This window comes from Schistocerca nitens, chromosome 6 (genome assembly GCF_023898315.1).
Source record: "Schistocerca nitens isolate TAMUIC-IGC-003100 chromosome 6, iqSchNite1.1, whole genome shotgun sequence".
In the NCBI taxonomy this organism is placed as follows: Eukaryota; Metazoa; Arthropoda; class Insecta; order Orthoptera; family Acrididae; genus Schistocerca; species Schistocerca nitens.
In genome coordinates, this window is record NC_064619.1 from 490,203,478 (window position 1) to 490,228,761 (window position 25,284).

The 25,284-nt window shown below is 41.3% G+C and overlaps 1 protein-coding gene across 1 annotated transcript in view; it reads right to left on the reverse strand.

Annotated features, from left to right (window-relative positions):
• Positions 1-3,099: 3,099 nt before the first annotated feature.
• The window catches only part of LOC126263071 (coiled-coil domain-containing protein 25), a 61,665-nt gene continuing 39,480 nt past the window's right edge, over positions 3,100-25,284 (reverse strand). Inside the window, exons 5-6 of the mRNA XM_049960057.1 lie at positions 21,049-21,251; positions 3,100-3,338 (exon numbers count right to left, since the gene is read on the reverse strand). Of these exons, the coding sequence (XP_049816014.1) occupies positions 3,257-3,338; positions 21,049-21,251 (285 nt within the window). The 3' untranslated portion in view covers positions 3,100-3,256. The remainder of the gene's footprint in view (positions 3,339-21,048; positions 21,252-25,284) is intronic.

Sequence of the window (25,284 nt, forward strand, 5' to 3'; positions counted from 1 at the left end):
GTATTTCTTCTGTCTTTTCTGGACTGCCAGTTATGCAGCAGGTGATTTTGCCACTGGAGGTGAAAATTTGGGCACTTGTTGCATAGCTGGAGGAGAAAGAGATGGGGATACTACCATGACACAGGGCAATTTTACAGCTGCTGTGCTGTTGAGGCCGCAAGCATGCATGGCCATGTCCTTAATGTAGCAAGGTGTAGCAAGAACGGTACTGTTAATTGGCAGATGGTAAAACGCAGGGCTTCCGACTAGCCAACAACTTGCGAGTTGGACAGTCCGCTCATCGAGACACACAGGACATTTTTGGCATGACACTCCATGGTCGCCATTGCAATTGATGTAGTGGTGAGGAGTAGGCAATCGCCTTCCTAAGCATCCCTACCAAAAGTAACACATTTGGCCGTGGTTTTACACGACATGCAAGTTTGGTTGTAATGTTCACACTGGTAGCAGCGCATCAGTTTCGGAATGTATGGTCAGACTGATGACTTCATAGCGTGCATTGATCTTTGATTGAAGCACCACTATATCAGACATGAGGAAAAGAGTGCGTTTAGGTACTACGGTTGCATCGACCTTTTTCGTGACCCAATGGACTGCAGTGATGCCCTGATCAGAGAAGTAAGTTTGGATTTCTCCATCAGTCAGATCATCGAGAAGCCGAGTGTAAATAACACCATGCAAAGAATTCTGTGTTCAATGGGCCTCGATACGAACACAATAGCTGTGGAGGAGCAAAGCTGCAAGCAGTTGTTGTGCTTGAGAATCACAATTAATTTCCATAATCAAAGTGCCATTATGTAAATGGCAACAGGATTTCACAGGGCCAGCAATTGCATCAACACCTTTCTGTATAATAAACAGATTAACTGTAGCAAAGGACTGACCTGCATCAGTATCGGATACAACAAGGAACCGAGGTGCAGCTGGAAGAGTGTCAGAATCTTTAATCTCATTCCATGCTGACTGAGAGAGTGATTGGCTCATTGCCAGAAAGTCCCCCCATGAGTGCCAGCATCTCCGATGTTGCGCTTCCCAAACTCCTGATGGAGGGACCAATTGGAAATCTGGGAAGGTAACAGCTCAGGTGCCTCCCCCTCCCGGGCTTGGCCTGTACTAGCTGATATGTGTGAACCCTACCTGTCGACTTAGGGCTGGGTACTACACGTTACCCAGTCACCTGTTACGCGGGGGATGCGTGGACTGGCCTCCAGGTGTGCACAAGGAGGAAGAAGAAACAAAGAGGAACCTCAAATGTCGAAGCGGAGGAAGGATAGGACAGCCTGACATCGTTCTCTAACGAAGAAAGAAAGAAAGAAAAACCAGCGGAGCGGCTGTTCTGATGTCAGGCTACAGAAAATTCAGAACACATTCCCCCCCCCCCCCCCCCAAAAAAAAAACAACCGGACATTCGCCGAAGGAGGGGAAAAAAAATAGGAGGAGGATAGACATGCAGCATGGAAGGGAAAAGGTGCTGCAAAGGCTGGAGGCCCATGGTAGCCAAGCATGAACTTGCCAAAGGATAGTGCACCTACTGGGGGAACTGTTCCTATGCCGGGCTACTGAAACTTCAGAACGCATTCCCAAAAATTATGGTATTTTTGATGACAGTTGTTTAAGTGTAGATACTGTTTGTGGTTTGTGGTTGGTGAGTTTAATGTGGACAGAGATGAGGATACAGCCCTCAGAGGGGAGGCGGCCAACATCCAGGAAGGTGGCATGTTAGGTCAAGGGAACCAAGTGAAGCTGACGGGAGAAACACGTTAAGGTTGTGAAGAACTAATGGTTTAGGCAACATTTAAGAAACAGGCTGTGCGACTGGGTTTTAGTCAGGGAAGGTGATACATTTCTGAACTGGTGCAAAAAGATGGAGCACAGGTCCATCGAGGCAAAAAAATGCAAAAGTGCATGAAACCATGTAAAAATACACATAAATATGTTAAAAACCATACAGAAATGAGGGAGAAAAGGAACAGATGATTTATGGAAGTATGGGTGTGTTGGGATAAGTGAAGAGAGGGGGAGAGGTATCAGTTAGGTCCAGGATGATCACAAGTTCGTGTGGCACAGGTAGGTGCGGAGAATGAAATGTTAATATATGTAAGAATGAGACAGGAAGTGAGACTGAAAGGAATAAATAAAATTATAGGTGGAAAGAAGTTGGGGCATCAGATGTTGCATCGACAAGCCACGCGGTTATGTAGCCGTTTACTGTGTTTGGACAAGATCATTGATATAGTTTGGTTCAGAAGTGTTTGCAGTTTGGAAGGCGGTGAGGAAACACAGGAAAGAAGAGAAAGAACTGACACTGAGAAGAGCAATGCTATAGAGAATAGTAACAAAGGAAAACAGTACAGTGTTGTAGGACTGAAGACAAGCCGTTAGGCAAAATCAAACAATGGAAACTCCAGGTTGAAATATCAAGAATATAAGGAAGACGGATATTGCTACTTATTCTAAAGATGACACGTTAAGCTGCAGACAGGCACACCGAAAAGACGCTAACACATTAGGTTTCACCCAAAGCCTTCATCATCAGAAAAGGAAGCACACACAAATTCATTGACGGCCAGCTCCAGCAGTCCAGACTGGAATGCAACTGCCATGTAGAGCAAAAGCAGCAATCTTGATGGGATGGGGAAGGAGAAGGGATAGCAAGGTACAGGTGAGGGGGAGAGAAGAGTGCTGCCTGGTCGACCTATCCCTAGACACTAAATGTTAATGAAATTTCTTTTGTGCAGAATGGAAAGTGAAAAACTGCCTACAAACATACCAAATTTATCAAGACATGAAGGATGGTATACTTTTATCAGTGAATTGACAAAGGAAGTACATGATCTCCAGTACATGCAGGCAGTCCTGCTATTAGGTCCACATATACTGCAGTGCAGCTACTTAGCACAGAAAAACAACAGTGGAGATTTGGGATGCTTTTCTGAAATTTGTTTTCTTCCTTTCTCCTAAAGTATAGAATTATCATCTTTGAAGAATCTTCCTGGAATGTATGAAAGTAACTCAAACTACACATTTCAAACATATATTACAGAACAACAAAGAATGATGACATGGCAACTGGTTACATCATATTCAAGTTTGATAACATACTTACGCATTTCAAAGAAAAGTATTTATTGAATAGAAAATGGTTTTATTTTAAATAATATTAACACATCAATACTTGCACAGTATCCACATAGTCAAAAGTAATTTCAACTATGGTGTTCCTTAATATCTACAGCTGTTCCATGACCAGTGCACATTACATAAAATCATCAGAATCATTTCCATCATCATATTTATTTGATGTCATATTCTCAGGTTTCATTAAGTTACTGTAACTCCTAAAAAATAAGAAAATATTCCATTAATATGAAGGAAAGACAGAAATTAACAAGGTTTATGAACAAACTATTGCTAATGATATAGCGATAGAAGTAAATAAAAAATAAATAGGTGCAACAAAACACACTATATGTAGGGTGGGACATAATTCAGTTGTCTCCATCACCACATGGAGATTCATAGGATTCCAGTAGACACAGTCATGTCTGTTCACTCAGCCAGGCATCTAAAAAATCGCTTTATAACCCCAAATAATGCTTCTGCAAAACTTGGAGTCAGCATATTGTCAGATTGTGTATAACTCACAGAATTCGATACACCTACCCAGATCATCTTCTACTGTGTATAACTCACAGAATTCCATACACCTACCCAGATCATCTTCTACAGGCCTTGAAACAAATACATGATTTTCTGTAGTTGCCTTTCTATTCATTGTTTCTCAGATAAAAACAGACAATATAACCTCAAACTTCTACTGTCAACTGACTTATGGGTACTATGCACTAGTCTAGTTTCCTACACTGTTTGGGCAAAACAGAGTCAAAGGATTGCTAGTGACAATGACTTATGGCCCACCCCATATATTAAAAAGAGAGGACAATAAATAAATAGCCAAAGAAGAAGAGGTATAAGAACTAAAGGATTAGATATGTAAAGCCAGACAGTCTCAAACAAGGTGGTTGACTCTCCACTCAGACCAGTGAGATATTTGAGAAGAATATGCCAGAATGTACATCACAAATATCCTCCTATGATGTAGAACACATCTAAACTTGCTGCTCCTCATTTGGAGGGTGACAAAACAGATGCAAAAAATGAGCACTAAATAGGTACTAGAAAATTCTAACCGGTTTAAAGCTTAAATTGTGTCATTCTTTCTTTTTGGCAAAACAAAAAGAAATTAAAAATGAACATAGTCCTCAAGAAAGTCTAAGCCCAGTAAGAGAAACAAAAGGAATGAAGTCTATTATATCATATAAAAAGGTAAATTCACTTTAGAGGAATATAAAATTAAGACAGAACTGGTGGCAAGTACTTACCTTCGTACTGTGAAATTCCAGACGCACCAATAGATGTACTTAAAAGTGCAAAGTCTAAACCTCATTTTCACAACTGTTATTCCTTTCCTTGAGGAGGAGAGAGAGATGGATTCAGGAAAGTCAGAAAGTAGTCATAGATCACTCAATATGAGAGTAATCCTCACAGTACTGGAATTTTGCCTCCAGGAGGTAGGTACTGGCCAGCCATTCTGTCCCTTTGAAAGTCTATTATATTTGTAGTAAATTACAAGAGTGATTTTAAGACGAGCTGTGAAATTCACAATCATGGTCCTGGAAGTGAAACTAATTTACATGTAGACACTGTTCCACTGATATGGGGTTTTATATGCTAGTTCAAAAGTGTTTTGTCAGGTTGCCAGCAGGCATGTAACATGAAGTTAGAAAATCACAAGTATTCAAAATCTATTTACAAGTGTACCTTAACAGCCATTCCTACAATATATCAGAATATTTAGACCCAGGGTAGTAATTTATGGGTAAAGCCCGTCCTGGATGATAAATCATATTGTGAAATTTTACTAAAGTTCTCTCTAGACTGCTCAATAATATTGTGCAATAGTACTGCAGTTTATAAAGTTGGACTATAAAAATGCTACCTTGTTGCTAGCAGAAAAAAAAATGGATGAAAAACTGGTTCAAGGAGTGTGAAAGATTACTCACAAAAACTTGTGAGAGAATTGAGGATGAACAAAAAATAGACTATCATAATTTTTTAGTAATTATTGATGCTCCAACAACATTTGATACAGTACTGGAAATGGTTCTTCCCCCCAATACATATGGGAGATTTCTTGAGAAGAAAGAAGTGATGAGTCAGCATTCTAAAGGCTAAACATACGTTTGTTGCTACCTGGAATTCTCTAATACAACAGACTGTGTTAAATTGTTTCCCAAATACTGGCTCTGGTACATAAGTTGCTGACAAAGACGGTATTGTTCCAGAAGAAGAATGGCGTAGGATCACTGACATCTGAAAATGTGAAATTCCAGGACTGTTTGTTGCGATGATGATTTCCTGACTTTCACATCCAAGATTGACAAAAGTGAAATGTGTGAAATACTTGTGAAAGGACACTGAGATAGTTGATGGTGGTGGGTGGCGGTGAAAAAGATGACATTGCAACAAGTTTCACTACTGCTGTGAAAGGAATTGTTGCTGTCGGGAATTTCCTTTCCTCTTTTATGTAGATAACCAATTCTAATATATTAATTAACTGGTGTGACAACTACCTTCAGTACAATATTTTGGAAAGACAAAACAAACATGCCTTCTAGATTTAAAACAAGGATGTGTTCTGTTAACAGTGTAATAATCATACGTTTACTGCATTTAAGGGGAGTTGGAACACCCTATCCTGACAATGTTAAATTTATTGACTTGGCTTCCCTGTATTTCAGAAACCACTGTAGCCACTGACATGAAACTTTTACAGGACATTAAACTGTATGTTCTGAGTCTACCGAACTACAATAACTGATTTCAGCCACTGCTTTCAGAAATATAGTTTTTTAATTACATGGTTAAAATTTTGTGTACTTTTTTGTACGTTATCCTAAATAATTTTACTTACACATAACATTATGTCCTTCTTTTAGTTCAGTAGACTCAGGATATGTATGTTATTACTCCCTGAAAATTTGAATACTCTACTCGAAGTGGTTTCTGAGATTTAGGGAAAAATGCAACAGAAAATGTAAATTTTCAGGAACGGCTTCTAAAGTTTCAAAAGACCTTAACTCACTTAATATATGCTTTTTTTTTAATTTTTAGTCACTCAGAAGCAGTCTGCACCATACTGTATATCATCCTCTTGATCTTTTCCCAAGTCTTTTCTGGACTCCTTAGTGGCCAACTGCGTTGCATACTCTGCTTTATCAATGCGAACCTTGTCCATCCGTTCGAGTTCTCTGATGCAGTTTGTTCCAGGATTAATTCCCATACGTTGTAGCACTTTCAATCTACCAAAAACCTCCCCCCCCTCCCACTTTAGTGTCTTCATTCCAACAAAAACATTTTCTGGTAAGATAATCAATATATATATAAGATTACTGAATGACTCCTTGGGATTGTGAGTCTGACCATGCAGACACTTCTTCAGTAATTCAGGATTTGCCAGGTCTCTGTAAATAGGTTTTATGATATCCATGATTGCCTCTGGGATGGAATGTTTATGGCTGTATGAACTGTTTGAGTGCTGGGCATTGCAGTACTTGCACCATGAATCAGGTCCAGGAGGGCAAAGGTGCTGCACCGGTTTTTCATCAGTTGACAGTCTGTGGAAGAAGTTAGTCCATACTGCCTGCTTCATTTTCAACAAATCCTCAGTATTATTTCTAATGGCCAGCTCATAATACTGCTGTAGTTCAGCAATCATTTTGACTGTCAGCCAGCCTCTTATGGTTTTACCATCAGAAAGTTTCTTGTCTCTCAAACTTTGTTTCAACTTCCTCAACCTGGTGCCCATCCTCTTCTGGACGTGACCAACGCATTCCAGTTTTGTGATAATCTTCTCACCACAAGGGTGAGTGGCTACTACACTGTTATATGCTTTTGAGTCTCCCATCACCTAAGAACTTAGTGTAACACATTCTCCTTTCATTTACAGATCGACTAAAAATTTCAATAGCTGCAGAGGCCTCCATACCACTGCTTTGTTCCTTCATAATTTCTGTCACATATATGCCCTTCTTCATTCCCCACACATACTGCTGTCAATGTGAGTAAGTTAGCACTAGTGAAAAGTAGTTGCTTAATAGGTGGTTGGTTTGTGGGGGTTGAACAGACCAGACTACAAAGGCCATCGGTCCCTTTTTCCATAACCATGAAACAACCATGGGGAAGAAAAACACGCAACGGAGGTGACAAGGTATGACACAGAACAAGAAAGACATAGACAAAGACCAGAAAAGAGGAATTAAAAACACACAGTGTGTTACAGTGATTGGGCAACCACGGAAACAAAAGAAGGGGAAAGCCAACCACCAAGAGACACACTAAAAACCCCAATCTAAAACTGTGGCTAAAGGTCAGATTCAACACAAAAGAAAGACACAAACCCTCAGATCGAGTGATAAAAGCCTCCTGCACAAATAAAACTCAAAACAAAGCCTGCCGTGGGAGTGTCATCCGTTAAAAGTGGAGCAAGCGTATCAGGCAGCGCAAACGTCTGCCTGAGTGCAGTTAAAAGCGGACAGTCCAACAAAATGTGGACCACTGTCAATGATGAACAATAGCGACAGAGAGGTGGGTACTCGCGGCGCAATAAATAACCATGTGTCATCCATGTGTGGCCAATGCGCAGCCAGCAGAGTACAACAGAGTCCTTGACAGAGACCCATAAGGAGGAGGGCCACACACCGGTAGTCTCCTTGATGATCCGAAGTTTGCTGGGTGAAGGCAGGGTGCGCCATTCATCACCCCAGGTACCAAGGACCTTCTGCCACAAAACTGACTGGAGATCACACTCCGAAAGGCCAATCTCCAGGACCAATGCACCGACAACCTATTTGGCCAGCCTGTCAACCTGTTCATTAGTCGGGGTGCCGACGTGACTCGGGCTCCACATAAAAAACACAGAGAGGTTGCAACGGGCAAGAGTTTGGAGGGACTCCTGGATAGTCATCACCAGACGAGAGCGAGAAAAACACTGGTCGATAGCTCATAAACCACTCAGGGAGTCACTACAGATGACAAAGGACTTACCTGGGCAGGAGTGGACATACTCGAGGGCGCGAGAGATGGCTACCAGCTCCACAGTGAAAAAACTGCAGCCATCCAGCAACGAGCGTCATTCAGAGCGATCCCCGAGAGTAAAAGCACAACCAACTCAACCAGCAACCATCAAACTGTCAGTATAGACTACGGCGGAGCAACGTGGCAAGGACGGAAAGAAAGCAGCGGCAGAGGGCCTCAGGAGGGACGGAGTCTTAAGAACTTCGCGCCAAATCCAGCTGAAGGCATGGACGGGGCACACACCATGGGGGTATACAGACATGGGCCTGGAAATGAGACAGGAGAGGGAAAAACTCAAGCCCAGAGAGAAGAGACCAGACGCAAATCACAATCGGACACCCCGACCGAGGCCGCCGTTCCGGAAGATGGATGACTCAGTTGGGGAACAGGAGACAGTTTTTTGGGATGCCCGGGCAGCTACAAACATGCGCAGCAAAAGCAGCCAGCAGTCATTGGTGCCGGATCTGCAATGGAGGGCCACCTGCCTCCACATGTAGGCTGGCAACAGGGCTCGTGAGCTCCAGTGGCGAGTCGTGAAGGATGGGGTCAACCAACCGCAACACTGAAGGCAATGCTGAACCATAAACCAGGCTCCCATAATCGAGGCCGGACTGAATCAACACGTGACACAGTCGGAGAAGGGTAGACCGATCGGCACCCCAGTTGGTGTGACTCAAGCAACGAAGAGCTTTAAGATGGCACCAGCACGTTTGTTTAAGCTGTCGAATACAAGGGAGCCAAGTCAACCGGGTATCAAAAAGCAAGCCCAAAAACCGATGCATCTCCACAACGGCAAGAGGTTCGCTGTCAAGATGAAGCTGTGGCTCAGGGTGAACAGTGCAACACTGGCAGAAATGCAAGTCCTGGCGGCCGAGAACTAGAAGCCATGCGCGACGGCCCAAGACTGCGCCCTGCGGATAGCGCCCTGTAGCTGCTGTTCAGCAACCGCAATGCCAATGGAGCTATAGTACAGGCAAAAGTCATCAGCAGACAAAGAAGCCAATATGGGCATTCCCACAGCTGCAGCTAGCCCATTGATACTAATTAAAAAGAGGAAGACACTCAAGACAGAGCCTTTCGAGACCCCATTCTCCAGGACTCAGGAGAAACTATGGGTGGGACCAACTTGCAGGCGGAAGGAACGAAGTGACAGAAAATTTTGAATAAAAATCGGGAGCAGGCCCCTATGACTCCACCCACGAAGTGTGGTGAGGATGTGATGTCGCCAAGTTGTATCGTATGCCTTCCGCATGTCCAAAAATACGGCAACCAGTTGCTGACGGTGGGCAAATGTCATACTGATGGCGGACTCCAGGCAGACTAGATTATCGGTGGCAGAGCAGCACTTACGGAACCCACCCTGAGACAGTCAGAAGGCCCCAAGACTCAAGTAGCCAACTCAACCTTCAGCTCACCATGCGTTCGAGCAACTTGCACAGAATGTTGGTGAGGTTAATGGGGCAGTAGTTGTCCATCTCCAGTGGGTTCTTGTCGGGCTTCAACATTGGTATGACAATGCTTTCCCGCCATTGAGACGGGAACTCGCCCTCAACCCAGATATGGTGGAAAAGGTCTAAGAGGTGTTACTGACAATCCACTGAGAGGTGTTTGAGCATCTGATAGTGGATGCGATCTGGCCCGGGAGCCGCATCAGGGCAAGCGGCTAGGGCACCATCCGATATCCCCGTTTGGGGGTTGATCTCCCAAAGGAGGTACCTTGGGAGCACCAGAAAAAACAGCGTCCCTCATCACAGACACAGCGGAAGAGCCAGGGCGGCCCCGAGGGCACACTGGAGGCTTAACAACCATAGGGACAGCCGTCGCCACCGGGAACAATGAAGTCACAGTCACAGCATACAATGTAGTCATCTGCACAGAATGAAGTCGTTCGTATTTCCTCTTCGTATCCCGATAGGTGAGCCTGTCCAGGGTTTTTATTTCCATGATCCGTCGCTCCTGATGGAGAACAGGGCAGTCAGGCAAGCAGGGTGAGTGGTGCTTCCCACAGCTGACAAAAGAGGGAGGAGGCACACACGGAGTGCCAGGTTGCAGAGGCGCTGAAAGTATAACGAGATGACATGTGACTTAACTTCCAACACTTGAAGCAGCGCATAGGGGGAGGGACGTATGGTTTCATGTCACAACAGTAAACCATGACCTTCAACTTTTCAGGCAACAAGTCACCCTCAAAGGCCAAGATGAAGGCAATGGTATCAACGCTATTGTCTTTGGGTCCCCTATGCATGCACAGGACGAAGTCACTCTAAGGTGGCGCGTAGCTCCTCATCCTACTGCAAAAGGAGATCACGATGGAAAATAAGACCCTGGACCAAGTTAAGGCTTTTATGGGGAGTAATCAAGACGGGGATATCACCCAGCTTGTCACAGGCACGCAAAACCCTTGACTGGGCTGGGGAGGCCACTTGGATCAAAATCACCCCACTGTGTATTTTAGACAACGCCACCACTTCCTCAAACCTATCATGAAGGTGGTCTACGAAAAACTTGGGCTTTGTTGCCTGAAAGGTCTCTGCATTAGTCCTGCAGCAAACTAGGTACCGAGGCGAATACGGCTCACACACAAGACTGAGTCACCCTATGATCCTCCCAAGGTTTGGCCAGGGAAGGGAACGAACGGGAATCGGAGACTGCTGGGGCTGAGTGACCAACAGCTTGAGTCTATTTAACCCGTTTCATTGCGGGTCATCTGCCCTGATGCCACCCACTCCGATCAGGGGCTCTCCCCATGGGCGCCACCCAGCCGCAGCAAGGACCACCTGGAGGGATGGCCATTGCCGGGAGTCCCGGTGCCCCAGAAAGGATGGGCACCTACTCCTTGGCATAAGCGGGGAGGTCGCAGCTCAGGCATCAGCAGCACGATCCTTACGATGTCAGGGGACTACCACCAAGAGGGTACTTGATAACCACACGATGACAGACTGGCTACCGCACTGGATTTCAGGTGCCAAAATGGTCCAGAATTGTCCGAGGCATGAAGGATGGTACGGCACAGGAGACGATAAGTAGGCAACCCACAAGACTTAGGGGGCCAAGCCCGCCACACGACAATAAGCAGCGCGCAAAATGGACAAACAAAAAAACACCACGTAAAGTGTCCTTCCCCAAATGGCACGCACTATCAACAGAAAGTTAAAAAGGTAGAGGTCAAACCCAAGTGCGGACAATCACAGAAAACCCGAAACATTGGAGACTCCTTTTAGTCACCTCTTACGACAGGCAGGAATACCGGGGGCCAATTCTAACCCTCGAACCCGCCGGGGGAGTTGTTGAATACTTTACAAAAGTAGGAAGCAGTCTCCCACTTCATTTCAGAGTACCACATTTATTTGTTGTATGTATTCTAATCTCTGCCTTTATCTACAGCTTTCACCCTCTACAGCTCTCTCTCTCGAGCCACGGAAGTTTTTATCAGTCTCCCCAATTTTTAACACTCTTCAATTGCACCCCATCTCAAACACTTTAATTCTCTTCTTCTCCGGTGTTCCCACAGTCCACGATTCACTTTCATACAATGTTAGCTCAAAATGCGTAATGTCAGAAATCTCTTCCTACAATTAACCCTCTGTCACAGGTGAAATTCCAATTTTTCCCTACAAAATTGTGCGCCATTTTTTTCGACAATTATAACAATTGTAAGGATAGAATTAAAGGTATGTAACAAGAAAAGAAAACATTTAGAGTTGATTTTTAATTGACATTTAACACACAGAATGCAGGAAATGTGAAAATTGTGTTCAATGCCGAAAAGCAGAATAAACTTATTGACCATTTTGCTGAGTGCTGTATAACTCAAAGCAAGGTTTCACACACAAGCTTGGGAATTTGGCACCAAAACTGCTGGTGCAAGAAGGTATAGATGTGAGTATGTGAGAGAGACTGTAGAAAGTGTAAATATATGACTCTCAATGTTTCAGACCAAAAATAAAAGATTCAATGGGAAAATAGTGACATCCAAATTTCCAGAGCAACAGAAAAACATTTGGCAGGAAAATGGCAGCTTATGCTGTTCCAGAACAACAAAATTGTATTCAATGGAAAAATCGTGACTTCTGACATGCAAACAAAGAAGCGCTGAAATTATGGGTGATGCGATAACAAAAGAGGCTGCAAAATTTTCCAGAAAAGCTTAACGCACATGTTTGCATCACCCGCAGCTGGAGGGTTAACAATCTATGTTTGATACTAGTAGAGTTCGCTTGTCAGGAATGTCCTGTTTGCCTATTTTAGTTTCCTATTTATGTCCTCTGCTTTTTTCTCTGTTACTGTTCTGGTGTAACCACAAGTGCCGGAATGAAGACGAAGAACGCAAGACCAGAGAAGATGGTGAAACGACGTTTGCTAATGGTGCGCGGATTAGGACCACACCATGACAGGAGCGACACTTGCAAGAAGTGAATATAAGTGCCGCTCCTGCCAGCCTCAGTCGCTCAGATTGGCTCCGTATATGGATTTTAGTGGACAGTATAGGTACAGTTGAAGACTGGCACTCACAGATCAGTTATCAGTGACTTGTGTCAACTTGCAGAAACATTGTCTACAACAAGAACTTTACTGTTTGCATGTCGCCCTTCATTGCGACATCTTTGTAAATACCAGTTAAGTATTGTCATTCTGCTCTATAGAAATAAAACTACTAATGTTATTTGCTTGAATTGTTGTATAGCATTCCGAGAATGCATTATCCCTTAGGCACCCTATACAAACGAGTGGGCAAGACCCGACAACTGATGAAGAGTATCCTCTGAATCCAGTGCCAGGCGGCCACAGAATTTTTTTGTGTTTTTTGCTGGTCTCTTATTCTCTCGTGTCTTTACTTTGCAGGGGTGCATATTGCTTTACAGTTTCTTGTCATTTTTGCTAATCGGTGTTTTCATGTGGGCATTGCAGAAACTTGATTTTCTCGTTATTCACATTGCTTACCTTGTATATTTTTTGCATTCGTGTCTTCCAACATGCCCACCAATCCTGTCCCACCCCCTGCTCAGGCGCCACAGCTGCAAGCATTAGATGTCGCACAGCTAATGCAGTGAAGAGACTGATACTACCTTTTATGCATCCAGGTGGCTGTCGGACGAGGCAGTGCTTCCTAGGGACTTGTATGTGTGTCTTTATATATAACATTCTGTCCAATTTGCTAAAACACTTGATATTCATTGTGAAAGCATATAGAATGTTCTGGAAGGACGTATATTATCATGATTGTCAGGGGATTGTTGTCATTAACAAAATTATGAACAGGTGCTGAGTTAGATGTTTAATCAAGAAACTGAAGTGTTAAATATCTGGTGGCAAATATTAAGAGGCTGTGGAAATGTTGGTGTAAGTGACTGGTGCCTCTAATTACCTTAATTGCAGTTGACTGGAGGATTGACACAGAGAGCATCATTATCTTGAGAAATGGCTTAAAAGTTATTAACAAGCGATGTATTTTTATTTGTTATCTATTTTTATATCCTCTGCTGTAATTAATATCCTTTGTAATTACATTTATAATTAACTCTCCAATTGTTTACATCACACAACTTTCCTATTTTCAGAATTTGAGGCCTTATTTGTAAATTTTACGTATGTAGTTGGATAAAGCGCAAGATTTGTACTGTCACTGAATGTTAGTAAAAAAATCCAAACTGTAATTAATTACGTAACTAAAATAATACAAGAGACATTATTGTAATTAAAGTTCAGTCCGATATTCATATTTAAAACTAGTGATGATACTATAAAAATTATGTCAATTAATATTGTCCTTTATACCTTATTTGGCTGTAACATCAGTTTCTTTACGTTTTGTAAATTTTAAACGTAACATGTTGGAACACGTGAGGCAATACTAACCTTACGACTTATCTTAGAAGAAAGATTAAGAAAAGGCAAACCTACGTTTCTAGCATTTGTAGACTTAGAGAAAGCTTTTGACAACGTTAACTGGAATACTCTCTTTCAAATTCTGAAGGTGGCAGGGGTAAAATACAGGGAGCGAAAGGCTATTTACAATTTGTACAGAAACCAGATGGCAGTTATAAGAGTCGAGGGGTATGAAAGGGAAGCAGTGGTTGGGAAAGGAGTGAGACAGGGTTGTAGCCTCCCCCGATGTTATTCAATCTGTATATTGAGCAAGCAGTAAAGGAAACAAAAGAAAAATTCGGAGTAGGAATTAAAATCCATGGAGTAAAAATAAAAACTTTGAGGTTCGCCGATGACACTGTAATTCTGTCAGAGACAGCAAAGGACTTGGAAGAGCAGTTGAACGGAATGGACAGTGTCTTGAAAGGAGGATATAAGATGAACATCAACAAAAGCAAAACGAGGATAATGGAATGTAGTCAAATTAAATCGGGTGATGCTGAGGAGATTAGATTAGGAAATGAGACACTTAAAGTAGTAAAGGAGTTTTGCTATTTAGGGAGTAAAATAACATGATGGTCGAAGTAGAGAGGATATAAAATGTAGACTGGCAATGGCAAGGAAATCGTTTCTGAAGAAGAGAAATTTGTTAACATCGAGTATAGATTTAAGTGTCAGGAATTCGTTTCTGAAAGTATTTGTATGGAGTGTAGCCATGTATGGAAGTGAAACATGGACGATAACCAGTTTGGACAAGAAGAGAATAGAAGCTTTCGAAATGTGGTGCTACAGAAGAATGCTGAAGATAAGGTGGGTAGATCACGTAACTAATGAGGAGGTATTGAATAGGATTGGGGAGAAGAGAAGTTTGTGGCACAACTTGACTAGAAGAAGGGATCGGTTGGTAGGACATGTTCTGAGGCATCATGGGATCACAAATTTAGCATTGGAGGGCAGTGTGGAGGGTAAAAATCGTAGAGGGAGACCAAGAGATCAATACACTAAGCAGATTCAGAAGGATGTAGGTTGCAGTAGGTACTGGGAGATGAAGAAGCTTGCACAGGATAGAGTAGCATGGAGAGCTGCATCAAACCAGTCTCAGGACTGAAGACCACAACAACAACAACAAACGTAACATCAAAATTGTACAAAACTAATAACGGGTTATTTTGAAATTTACTGTTAAAATTCTATATAAAGCAATGCAGTGAGGCTGCAAGCAGTTGTTGAGTTGTTGTTTTGTCAGTCAGTCAAACAGATCTGTGAAGTATGTCAGTCAGGGTGGTTGTTAACGTGATGAGTATGCAGTTCAGTTGTCGATAAATTTTGTGAAGTTGAAAACTGTTATATTCTTTCATCAAATGAACTCCAGGCAATAGAAAGTTAAGTTAAATGTAACGATCTGAGCAGAACATTATAAGACTCACTAACGAATCATCATGACCAACAAGTGAATTTGGTAGCAGCTAGATATCAATTCTTTAATTGCTTATAACGATCAGAACAAACTTATCGTGAGTGGGTAACAGATTTGCAGGGTATAACAAGGAATTGAAAATTCAAATGTGCTTGTGGTGCTTTATATTTCGATATAATGTTGTGTCATGTGATCGTGTACAATGTACCTGATGTCAAACTCAGAGAACAAATTTTGAAACAGTTCGATCCATCATTTCAGCAGATAGTGCAAATACTAGATCAGTACAATTCCAGTGTCTTGTTGGCTCATACATTTGACAGCTATTTGCTGTGTTGAGTTCCTTGTTGCGATCGACCCATTCGGCAGCGGCAGCTTGCGCTAGCCATGCCGAGTAAACATCATTCCACGCTGCATAAGCAGTTCACTAAACAGGCAGCTACAAAGGCGAACAAAATGAAGTCTTGCCCTAGGTGTTATTCACGGCACAAATGCCAAGACTGCCCCTCCCGCCAAGCTCAATGTTACGCTTGTGGTAGGAAAGGACATGTGCAATCTGTATGTTTGCAACGGAGCAAACATAAGAATTCGGCCCACTCACAAAAATCTAATCACAAGGCTCATGTCATTAATGCAGTAAATTCCAAGTCTGCAACTAGCAAGCGCACAGTTTCTTCAGTGATACAACATCCAAACAAAATTTTTGTTCATTTACTTACTTGTCGGCAATGTGTGAAGTTTCAGTTGAATGCAGGTGCCTCTGTCACATTGCTAATCATCACACATATGAACTGTTAGGCTCTCCAAGCCTGTCTAAAACTAGCATGCAACTGACAGCTTCTAATGGACAAGACATTTCCATTCTCGGAACATATACTCTGCCTGCCATGTATCGCTCGCATACAAGAACAGTGACTTTTACAGTGCTACAATCATGTGAGTGTGAGAACATATTTGGTCTTGATTCTTTTGATTTGTTTGGCTTTAACATACATGACAATGCGTTATGAACTGCCCAAAAATTGCAAAGATGGGCTTTGTTGTTGTCTCAACACCAGTAAGAGATTGTGTCTCATCCGACAGCTCAACACGATAATGCGGACGCGCTTTCACATCTCCCGATTGGCCATGACAAACTTCGATGCTTCTGCTGCATCTTGTCACATCGATGCTCGGTCGGGATTCTGAACTGCTTCAATCTTTTCCGCCTAACTATAAGAAAATCGCACAGGCCACGGAAGCTGATTCTGATTTGAACATTTTGCTCCAGTAAATTCACAAATCTTGGTCTCACTCAGTGAATAGCATAAAGAACGCTGAAGTGGGCCGATACTTTGCATGTCGGCATTGCCTCTCTGTATAGAAAGGTGTGATTCTTGTTCAAAATGACAGTGGCCAGTCACGTGTATTGATCCCTAAAGGTTTGCAAAAAGAAGTGTTGAAGTTGCATCACCAAGGACACTGGGAGATTGTTCGTACAAAACAGTTAGCGCTTCGACACTGTACTTGGCAAGGTATGAAAGCCCAAATAGAACAGATGACGTCACAGTGTCATGCATGTGCAGAAAATCACTCCACTCCGCTATAAAAATTCTCTGCTTGGCCTATGCCACTATCGCCATGGCAACGTGTGCACATAGACTATACGGGACCTTTTTTGGAACACCTGTTGACTGATTATGGTTGAGTCATATCGCAAGTTTCTGTTTGCTGTGGCAAAGAACTCGACAACATCACATAGCACAATTCAGATGTTTTCATCAATTTATTGCCTAGCAGGTTTACCTGAAGTAGTAGTGTCAAACAACGGCCCTCAGTTCACATCAAATGAGTTTGAAACATTCTGTGAACACAATGGTATTCAGGATCTAACTAGCGCACTGTTCCATCCACAGCCAAACAGCGAAGCACAACGTTTTGTCAGAACCTTCAAGCAACAGATGGCCAAACTCCGCTCTGCACACACCAGGGATCAAGTGTTGCAACTTTTTCTTGCCTCATATTGTCTGCACCCACAAGATGGACCATCACTGTTGGAATTGCTTCACGGCTGCCGCCATAAGACACTGTTCCACTTGCTCCACCCTCCTCAGAATCTGGGGCCGAAGGAACGCCACAAGTATCACTTCGTGCCGCATAATATTGTCTTTTACAGGGTTTTTAGTGGCAGCAGACGGTGGGCGGGAGGCGAGTTCATCCATCAACAGCAGGAGGGCAAAGCAGCAGGTGCACAGAATAGTAATGCAACATGGGTAACAGAACATAACAACAATGATGGGGAGGAGTGGATTGGGAGGAGGTGACAGAATGGAGAAATGGTAGACTGCCAGGAAGAGGGTGTGGTTGCAGGATGAATTTAGTAAAGGTGTGAGACAGGGGGCTAGCAGTGCAAAGAAGGATTACAGGAACAAAGGATGTGCTGTAAGGACAACTCTCATCTATGTAAGTAAGAAAAGCAGGTGTCATGGGAAAGGAACCACACGGCACGGGTTGTGAAGTAGCCATTGAAATCAAGCATGTTGTGCTCAGCAGCATGTTCTGCCATTTGGTAGTCAGCTCTACCAGTTGTACAGGTGGTCTTACCAACATAAAATGCCGTTCATGAATTGCAGCAGAACTGATATATGACATGACTGCTTTCACAGGTGGCCCTGTATCTGATGGGATAGGATAAACCTGTGACAGGACTGGATTAGGATGTGCTGGGTGGATGTATCAGACAGGTTTTGCATCTGCATCTTTCACAAAGATATGACTCTTGTGGCAAAGGAGTTGGGTGGAGGTGTGGCGATGGACTAGGATATAGCATAAGTTGGGTCGGCTGAGGACTACTAATTTGGAAGAAGTGGGAAGGCTTATGGGTGAGATGTTCCTCATTTCTGGGCACAATGATACGACTGTTGAAACACTGGTGAAGGATACTTCCTGTCTTGTTACGTGCCTCTAGTTGACTCTATCCCTCTACTATTTGACAAAGGGCAGATTTTCATAGAACTGTGACTGGGAATGAGCATCTCTGAAATTATACAGCTGGTCTGCTGTTTTTGATGTAATCATCAATGGAAAGTGGTTGAAGGATGGTGAAACTGAGATGGTGATAAGGTACTGGACATCCACACCTCACCTCATTACAGAATGTGGAAATAAAGAGGACTACCCATTCTGTGAAGCAGAACAAGCACTGAACACTGAGTACTGCGTTGAGCCAGACTCTACTGTTTTATGGCACTGCATTCAGCACAATTTGTTCAGCACTGGGATCTGCAGCAGAAAACCCTGTGTGCTCCTATGCTGTCCCAATGACACTGTCAATTACACAGATAGTTAGCACAGATCACCGAGATAGGACCATGGAACTATGGAAAAATGTCTCCAGTAGGATGCATCACATTTCTTATTACACCAGGACAATGCTAGTGTCCAGATATGACTCATCCAGGTGATCAGCTGCTTGAAACATAAATGGCACCATCAAAGCAAGCTGGTGGGAGTAGTATTATGCTACGGGGGACATTCACCTTATCTTCTGTGGGACTTGTGGTAGTAATGAAAGGCACCATCACAGATTACTGCAATATTATTATACCGTATTTACTCGAATCTAAGCCGCACTTTTTTCCGGTTTTTGTAATCCAAAAAACCGCCTGCGGCTTAGAATCGAGTGCAAAGCAAGCGGAAGTTCTGAAAAATGTTGGTGGGTGCCGTCACAACTAACTTCTGCCGTCGAATATATGTAGCGCTACACAGGCATACTTTGTAGGCACAAAGATAAATACTGGCACCAAATCCTCTGTCAGTAAATAAATTTAAAAAAAGGTGGAAGACGGGCTTTTTTCTCCACCTCGAGTTTCAACCACTGCATTCTCATACATTATCCAACGAAGTAAATACAAATTCCGTATTGTTCATCTTCGAATGTAGCAGCATTTCAATGTACTACCAAAATCTGACTGGCAAGACTGTTTGGGATGTGTTGTCAATATGGCCAACTCTACGATCTGATTTTTTCCTACCTGTGAGAAAAGTTGGTTGCTAACAGGAACTTTTATGAATTGTGAATCACGTGCAGTATTCTCTTCACCATAAGAATAATACGAATATAAATATTTTGCCATGTACTGTTTCGTGTTTGCTGCTATCTCATTTAAATCCTGTCTGCCTAATAAACTACGAAACTAGAGTGAGACAACAGCAAACGTGGAAGAATATACATATCATGTCATGTTTATATTCGTATTATTCTTATGCCTAACAGTGATACATTCAGAAATAAAGCACAGCAATTGACTAGATTTTTAAATCTAAGATGACTCTAATTTCTGTGCAAAATGTAATGTACTAAAGAGGCGCCTGCAAAGATTTTCAAACGCAGAAAAATTTTCACTAAACTCTCGTTCAGAATATCTTCTATCATACGAAGGCTATTATTTGGTTCTGTTGATCATTATCAAAGAAAGCAGCAGTGAAGTAACAACAAATAGCAGTCTCTTGCCATTGTTTCGCTAATGAGATGATTCCTCTCTCTTCTTCTTCTTCTTCTTCTTTTTCTTTTTTATGTAAGCAGCGGTAGCGCGCATAAAAGCAAGCCATGCCGCGAGCAGCGACAGGCCATAAACACGCACTATGAGAATGCGACAAACAATGCATGACACAGTACAGTAATGAATTTTCAGCTTAGAGTGACGTAAACATCTATAACAAAGAAAACGGCGCTTATCAGACCAAAGTAAAATAAGCAATCAATTCAAACCAGACGAAGCACTTGAAAAAGGAAGGGTACCCATATAAATACGGACGGAGCGCCTGACGCATAGCAATGGCTACCTGGTAAAGCTTAACCGCTAAGCTTACGACTCGAACCAAACTACTGTAGCTGAATCGTCATTCATTCGATCTTAATTATGTCTCATATTACAATCGACCAACTTTGTTTCGCTTTGGAGATGCAGCCTGAAACTTTTCTCTCCCATTGAATTTCGAGTCTCAAATTTCAGGTTCGGCTTAGATTTGGGAAATTTTTTTTTTCCTTGGTTTCAAGTCTCATTTTTCAGGTGCGGCTTAGATTCAAGTGTGGCTTTGATTTGAGTAAATACGGTAGAGCACTTGTGCCCTTTCATGCCTGATATGTACTCCGTCTGAAGTGGTACCTTCCAGCAGGATAACTGTTTGAGTCACAAGGCCAGAATCGTACCATAACGGTTTGAGGAGCATGACAATGAACACAAGCTGATGAGTTAACGACCAAATTCAGCTCGTCTGAACATGATGAAACACATTTGGATCACTGTCAGAAGTCAGCTCTGCACTCACAAATCACAGGAATTGTGTGTCCTTTGTGTGTACATTTGGTGCCCTGTATCTCCAGAAAGTTACCACAGACTAGTCAAAACCATGTCACACAGAACTGCTGCTGTATTGTATTTGGAAAGTAGAGCAATAGGCTATTAAACAAGTGGTTGTAATGTTTTGACTCAGCAACATATATAAACAATATCCTCTCACCAAGCAAATTTACTTTTCGAATTCATTATATACTCTGTCACTCTTCTACTTATTAACAGAATATTTGGTACCTACATTACAAAATATGCCAATGGCAGGATAAAATTAACATTCTTGCTGTAATATACCTCAGTTCAGCTTCTTCTTTCTTTCTTCTCTCTTCTTCCTTCTCTCTCTCACGTTGCTCTCGAAGTAACCTCTTTTTGTCTTCCCGTTCTTTACGATCCCTTTGTTCACGTTCTGCTTTCAAATCTGGATGCTCTTCACGTTTTGTTTTGTTTAATCGATTCACAATTTCGTTGTTTCGTTTTGCCACTCGAATTTTTCGTACCTGATAAGCAAATAATAAAAACAATGTTTTTATAACTCCACAGTCTCCAATAATACAACTGTTCATTACAAATACAAACGGAAAAAGCACTAATACTAGAATGGAAATACGTGCTACAAAACTTTTTCTAAGTACTGTAGTCCACAAAACTCTACACTTTGTTTGGACACATGTGCATGGTTCTATTGGAAGAAGCAGGCTGGTATCTTCTTCCAATATGTGAAATACTTTACCTGAACTGTTACTTCATGGCCTACTATTTAACATGCAATTTGAATCATAGAGTAATATTGCATTTTTCACTGCACAAGATATTGGCATAAGGAAAAAAAGCCAATGGGCTGCCAGGATGAAACTCTCAATTTCGGTGTCTGATACAAAATGTACCATCAAACAAACAATATTCCACTAGTCATGCAAAATTAATTCAATAACAACGTAAAATTAGTGACATTGATTAAATGTGCACAGTTCTATAATAAAGAGTGTTACAACATAACATAGGTTCAGATTAACTTCTTTCCGTCACTTCCTGCTGTAACTAACAAATTTGTGTGTGTGCCACTTCATAGTTCACAAGTGAAGTTTACACTTGATTCAGCCACTAGAGGCCACCCAGCCTGCTAAAGACAGCAGCTGCCTGCACAGCCTGCTGGCTGCACCACCTGCTGAAACTAATGAATATATAGGCCAGAGTGCAAGGCTGTGCTGACCACTTGTGTATTGCTAATTGTATTGTACCTTGCCATCCATGTGTATGTACTGTTTGAGCAATAAATTACAGGGTTCTTGGGTTAGATCACCCCCTCAACATCTATGGAACTATTCAGAGCCAACTTGAGAAATAAACTCTGGAAAAATGTACAAAATATTCCAATAATCTACAGCTGAAATAATTTTAGTTCATTCCGAAAAGGCACTGATGCTTGACTTTCCCAAAGCCACAGTTCCAGATTTCATTTTCCAAGGTCCAAGTGAAATTCGAAGGAGAGTTATCTCTGCCCTTTTTTATATATTTCCTTCTCCTTCAACTCTTAAAAATAAAGAGATACGACTGTTATTAAATCAGCAGAAAAAAACCATTCATTCTTTGCATATTTATTTAATGCAAGACCCAGACATAGTTTCCAGGAAGTATGCTATCATTTGACTACTGTTGTCGGTAACTGTCATTCAACACTTTTTTACTCTTCACCACAGAAGAAGAAGATACTGTAGAGGGGGGCTGGGGGTTGTTTGGAGGAAGAGACCAAACAGCGAGGTCATTGGTCTCATCAGATTAGGGAAGGGTGGGGAAGGAAGTCAGCCGTACCCTTTTACAGGAACCATCCCAGCATTTGCCTGGAGCGATTTAGGGAAATCACGGAAAACCTAAATCAGGATGGCCAAACGCAGGATTGAACCGTCGTCCTCCCGAATGCGAGTCTCTTCACCACAACTAAACCATATGCAATGTATTTGGTTTCTCATTAGCACAAAAAGAACACTTTATGACTAACATAGTCACAAAACATACAAATGATATCCTAACAAAGCTGATAAGGAGCCATATAACATTAAAAAGTTGAGAGAGAGCTTTCTCCATGTCATATGTGTTTTAATTAGTATAATGTTTTTTAAACAGTAAACCCACATTATGTGTAAATGTTTACATAAGAACAACACTCTACTGACATGACAATAGTAAAATTGAAGGAAATAAATGCATGACTACAATTTTATGACATGAATAAGGTAGAGTTTTGAATTCACTGTATCGTTAAGCATATCTTAAACATTTTCAAATCGAATTTTTGAAACCATTATACAGTTACATAGGTTACTGCGAGTAATAGACAAAAAAAATTTCATAATTTTGCTTGATGCTAAATAGCTTTAAAAAAGTTGTATTGCATAGACTGGTCGTGCGATGTAATGGATGGGGTGAGGGCTTTACATGCAGGAGGTTGTGCGTTCAGATCTCATCAGTTGTATTAACTTTTTATATTTTTAAATCTCTATCAAACTGACTTTGCTCATCATTTTTATTCAATTAACTGATTTATATATAATTTTTTATTTCCTTTCCTTTGTCACATCATTTTAATCATAACATCAACTTCTCCATTTGCTCTCACTTTTATTCCTATTGTTATTTTTCCACTTGAAACCTTTGGTCATGTGTTTTTAATTAATTTTATGTATTAATTTTAATATTGTTTCTATTGTTTTTCTCATTCTACTTTTTCATCCAGTTTATTGCATTCATTATATCTATTCCTCATTTTGCTTGAATTTCCTTTTGTTTATAACCTCTTCTTTCATTTAAATCTTCACCTGTGTTATTTTGTCCATAGTGCAGTAGAAATTTAGGTTCTGGTTTAAACATTTCTATGACGTTTATCATGCAAAAAAAAGACTGCACATAGTTAAAAAAAACACATGTTTTTCACACCATTGCACGGTCAATATAAATAGATTATTTCATCTATTGTTGTTTAACAGATAGATTGAAATTTTCAATAACTGAATATTAGTATAGATAAATACAATCAAAATCACATTCACAAAAATTCAAAGTGGAAAAAGAATTATATAAAGGAAAAAAAATAAACCAAATTAAAATGTTCATACGGTGATTAAAATGATGTGTATAGAAATACATTTAACTGGTTAATTGAATAAAATAATAATCAAAGTCATTTTCATAAAGATTTAAAAATAAAAAATGAAATGCGCCCGACAAGATTCGAACCCACAAGTTCCTCCATGAGACACCCTTATCCTATTCATTCAATCACCCAACCTGACCATTTAATACAACTTTTTTAACGTTATTGAACATCGCACAAAATTTCAAAATTTTTGTCATCAGTTACTGCCATACCAGAGCTCACCAAGGTGAAAGGCTGCAGGGTGTAATATCTGAGATCTTAACCTACATCACCGTACATTTGGTTCCAAAAAGTCGATCCCACTACTGGAGATCTCTCCTTGTAAGTATAGATGAAAAAAATGAGAGAGCTACATGTTCAGTTGCCAGTAATGTTACAAATAAATTCTCTCAACAGCGACTCCTCAGCAATATACCAATGACAACATCCAAATTTTATGTGCAGTGTAGTTTTCAAGGTAAACTGCTGTAATAAAATCATATTCAGTTGCTAGCCTTTAACTAGCTCACTTAAAGAGCAACTTGCTTGGGAAGTTGTGATATTCATTCCACTTTTTCATGGTGTGGTGTTATTTGACTAACAACACCACAAAAACAAATATGTGCACAGGAAAGTAAAAAATGTGAACTGTGTGTGACAACCGAACATCTCGACTGCAACAACATGCTATCAAAAACAGTAACAGCATCCACCAACGCAACATCAAAATTTCTTAAGGGGGTATCACATGACAATCCGCCAAGTATGAAACAGGTCTAATGTGGCTGCCATCTGGGGATAGAAAAGGTGGGGCTTAAGAGAATAGGAAACACATTACACTCGCACGATAACAGACAGCAGCTCTAATCTCACGTAATTCTGTGCATGTGCACTACACAGCAATAACACATGCACACACAAAACGGGGGTACTTCCAGTGTGCTTTCCATTTGCTATTGTTCATAGTTTACTTTTGTTGTCTGCAGCCTGCAGTTAACTTCAGGTCTTTGTATTGGAGCTTTTGCATGTTTTCATAAATGCCATAATTAAACAAATGCAATATTTTTTGCTGCCACACATTCCGTTGCACAAGCTGTTTGCAAAAAGCATTCCTTGTATCTTGTACAGTTGCCAGAAAACTAATGTGATAACCAGCCTGTAATGTAACAAGAAATGTATTTTATCAATGATATAAAAACATGGTTTGCTTTTTATTTTCAAGAAGGCGAATTTTTTTTCCTCGTTACTGTCGCTTGAGTGAATTCCAACCTATATCACAGACAGAAGTTTGTCAGAACAAGCCACACTCATTCACATGAAGTTCTGAATTTCCTGTGATCTCCAACCCTCAATTCCTTCATTAATGGAAAATATATAACCCTGCCTTCTCCCCTTCTTCT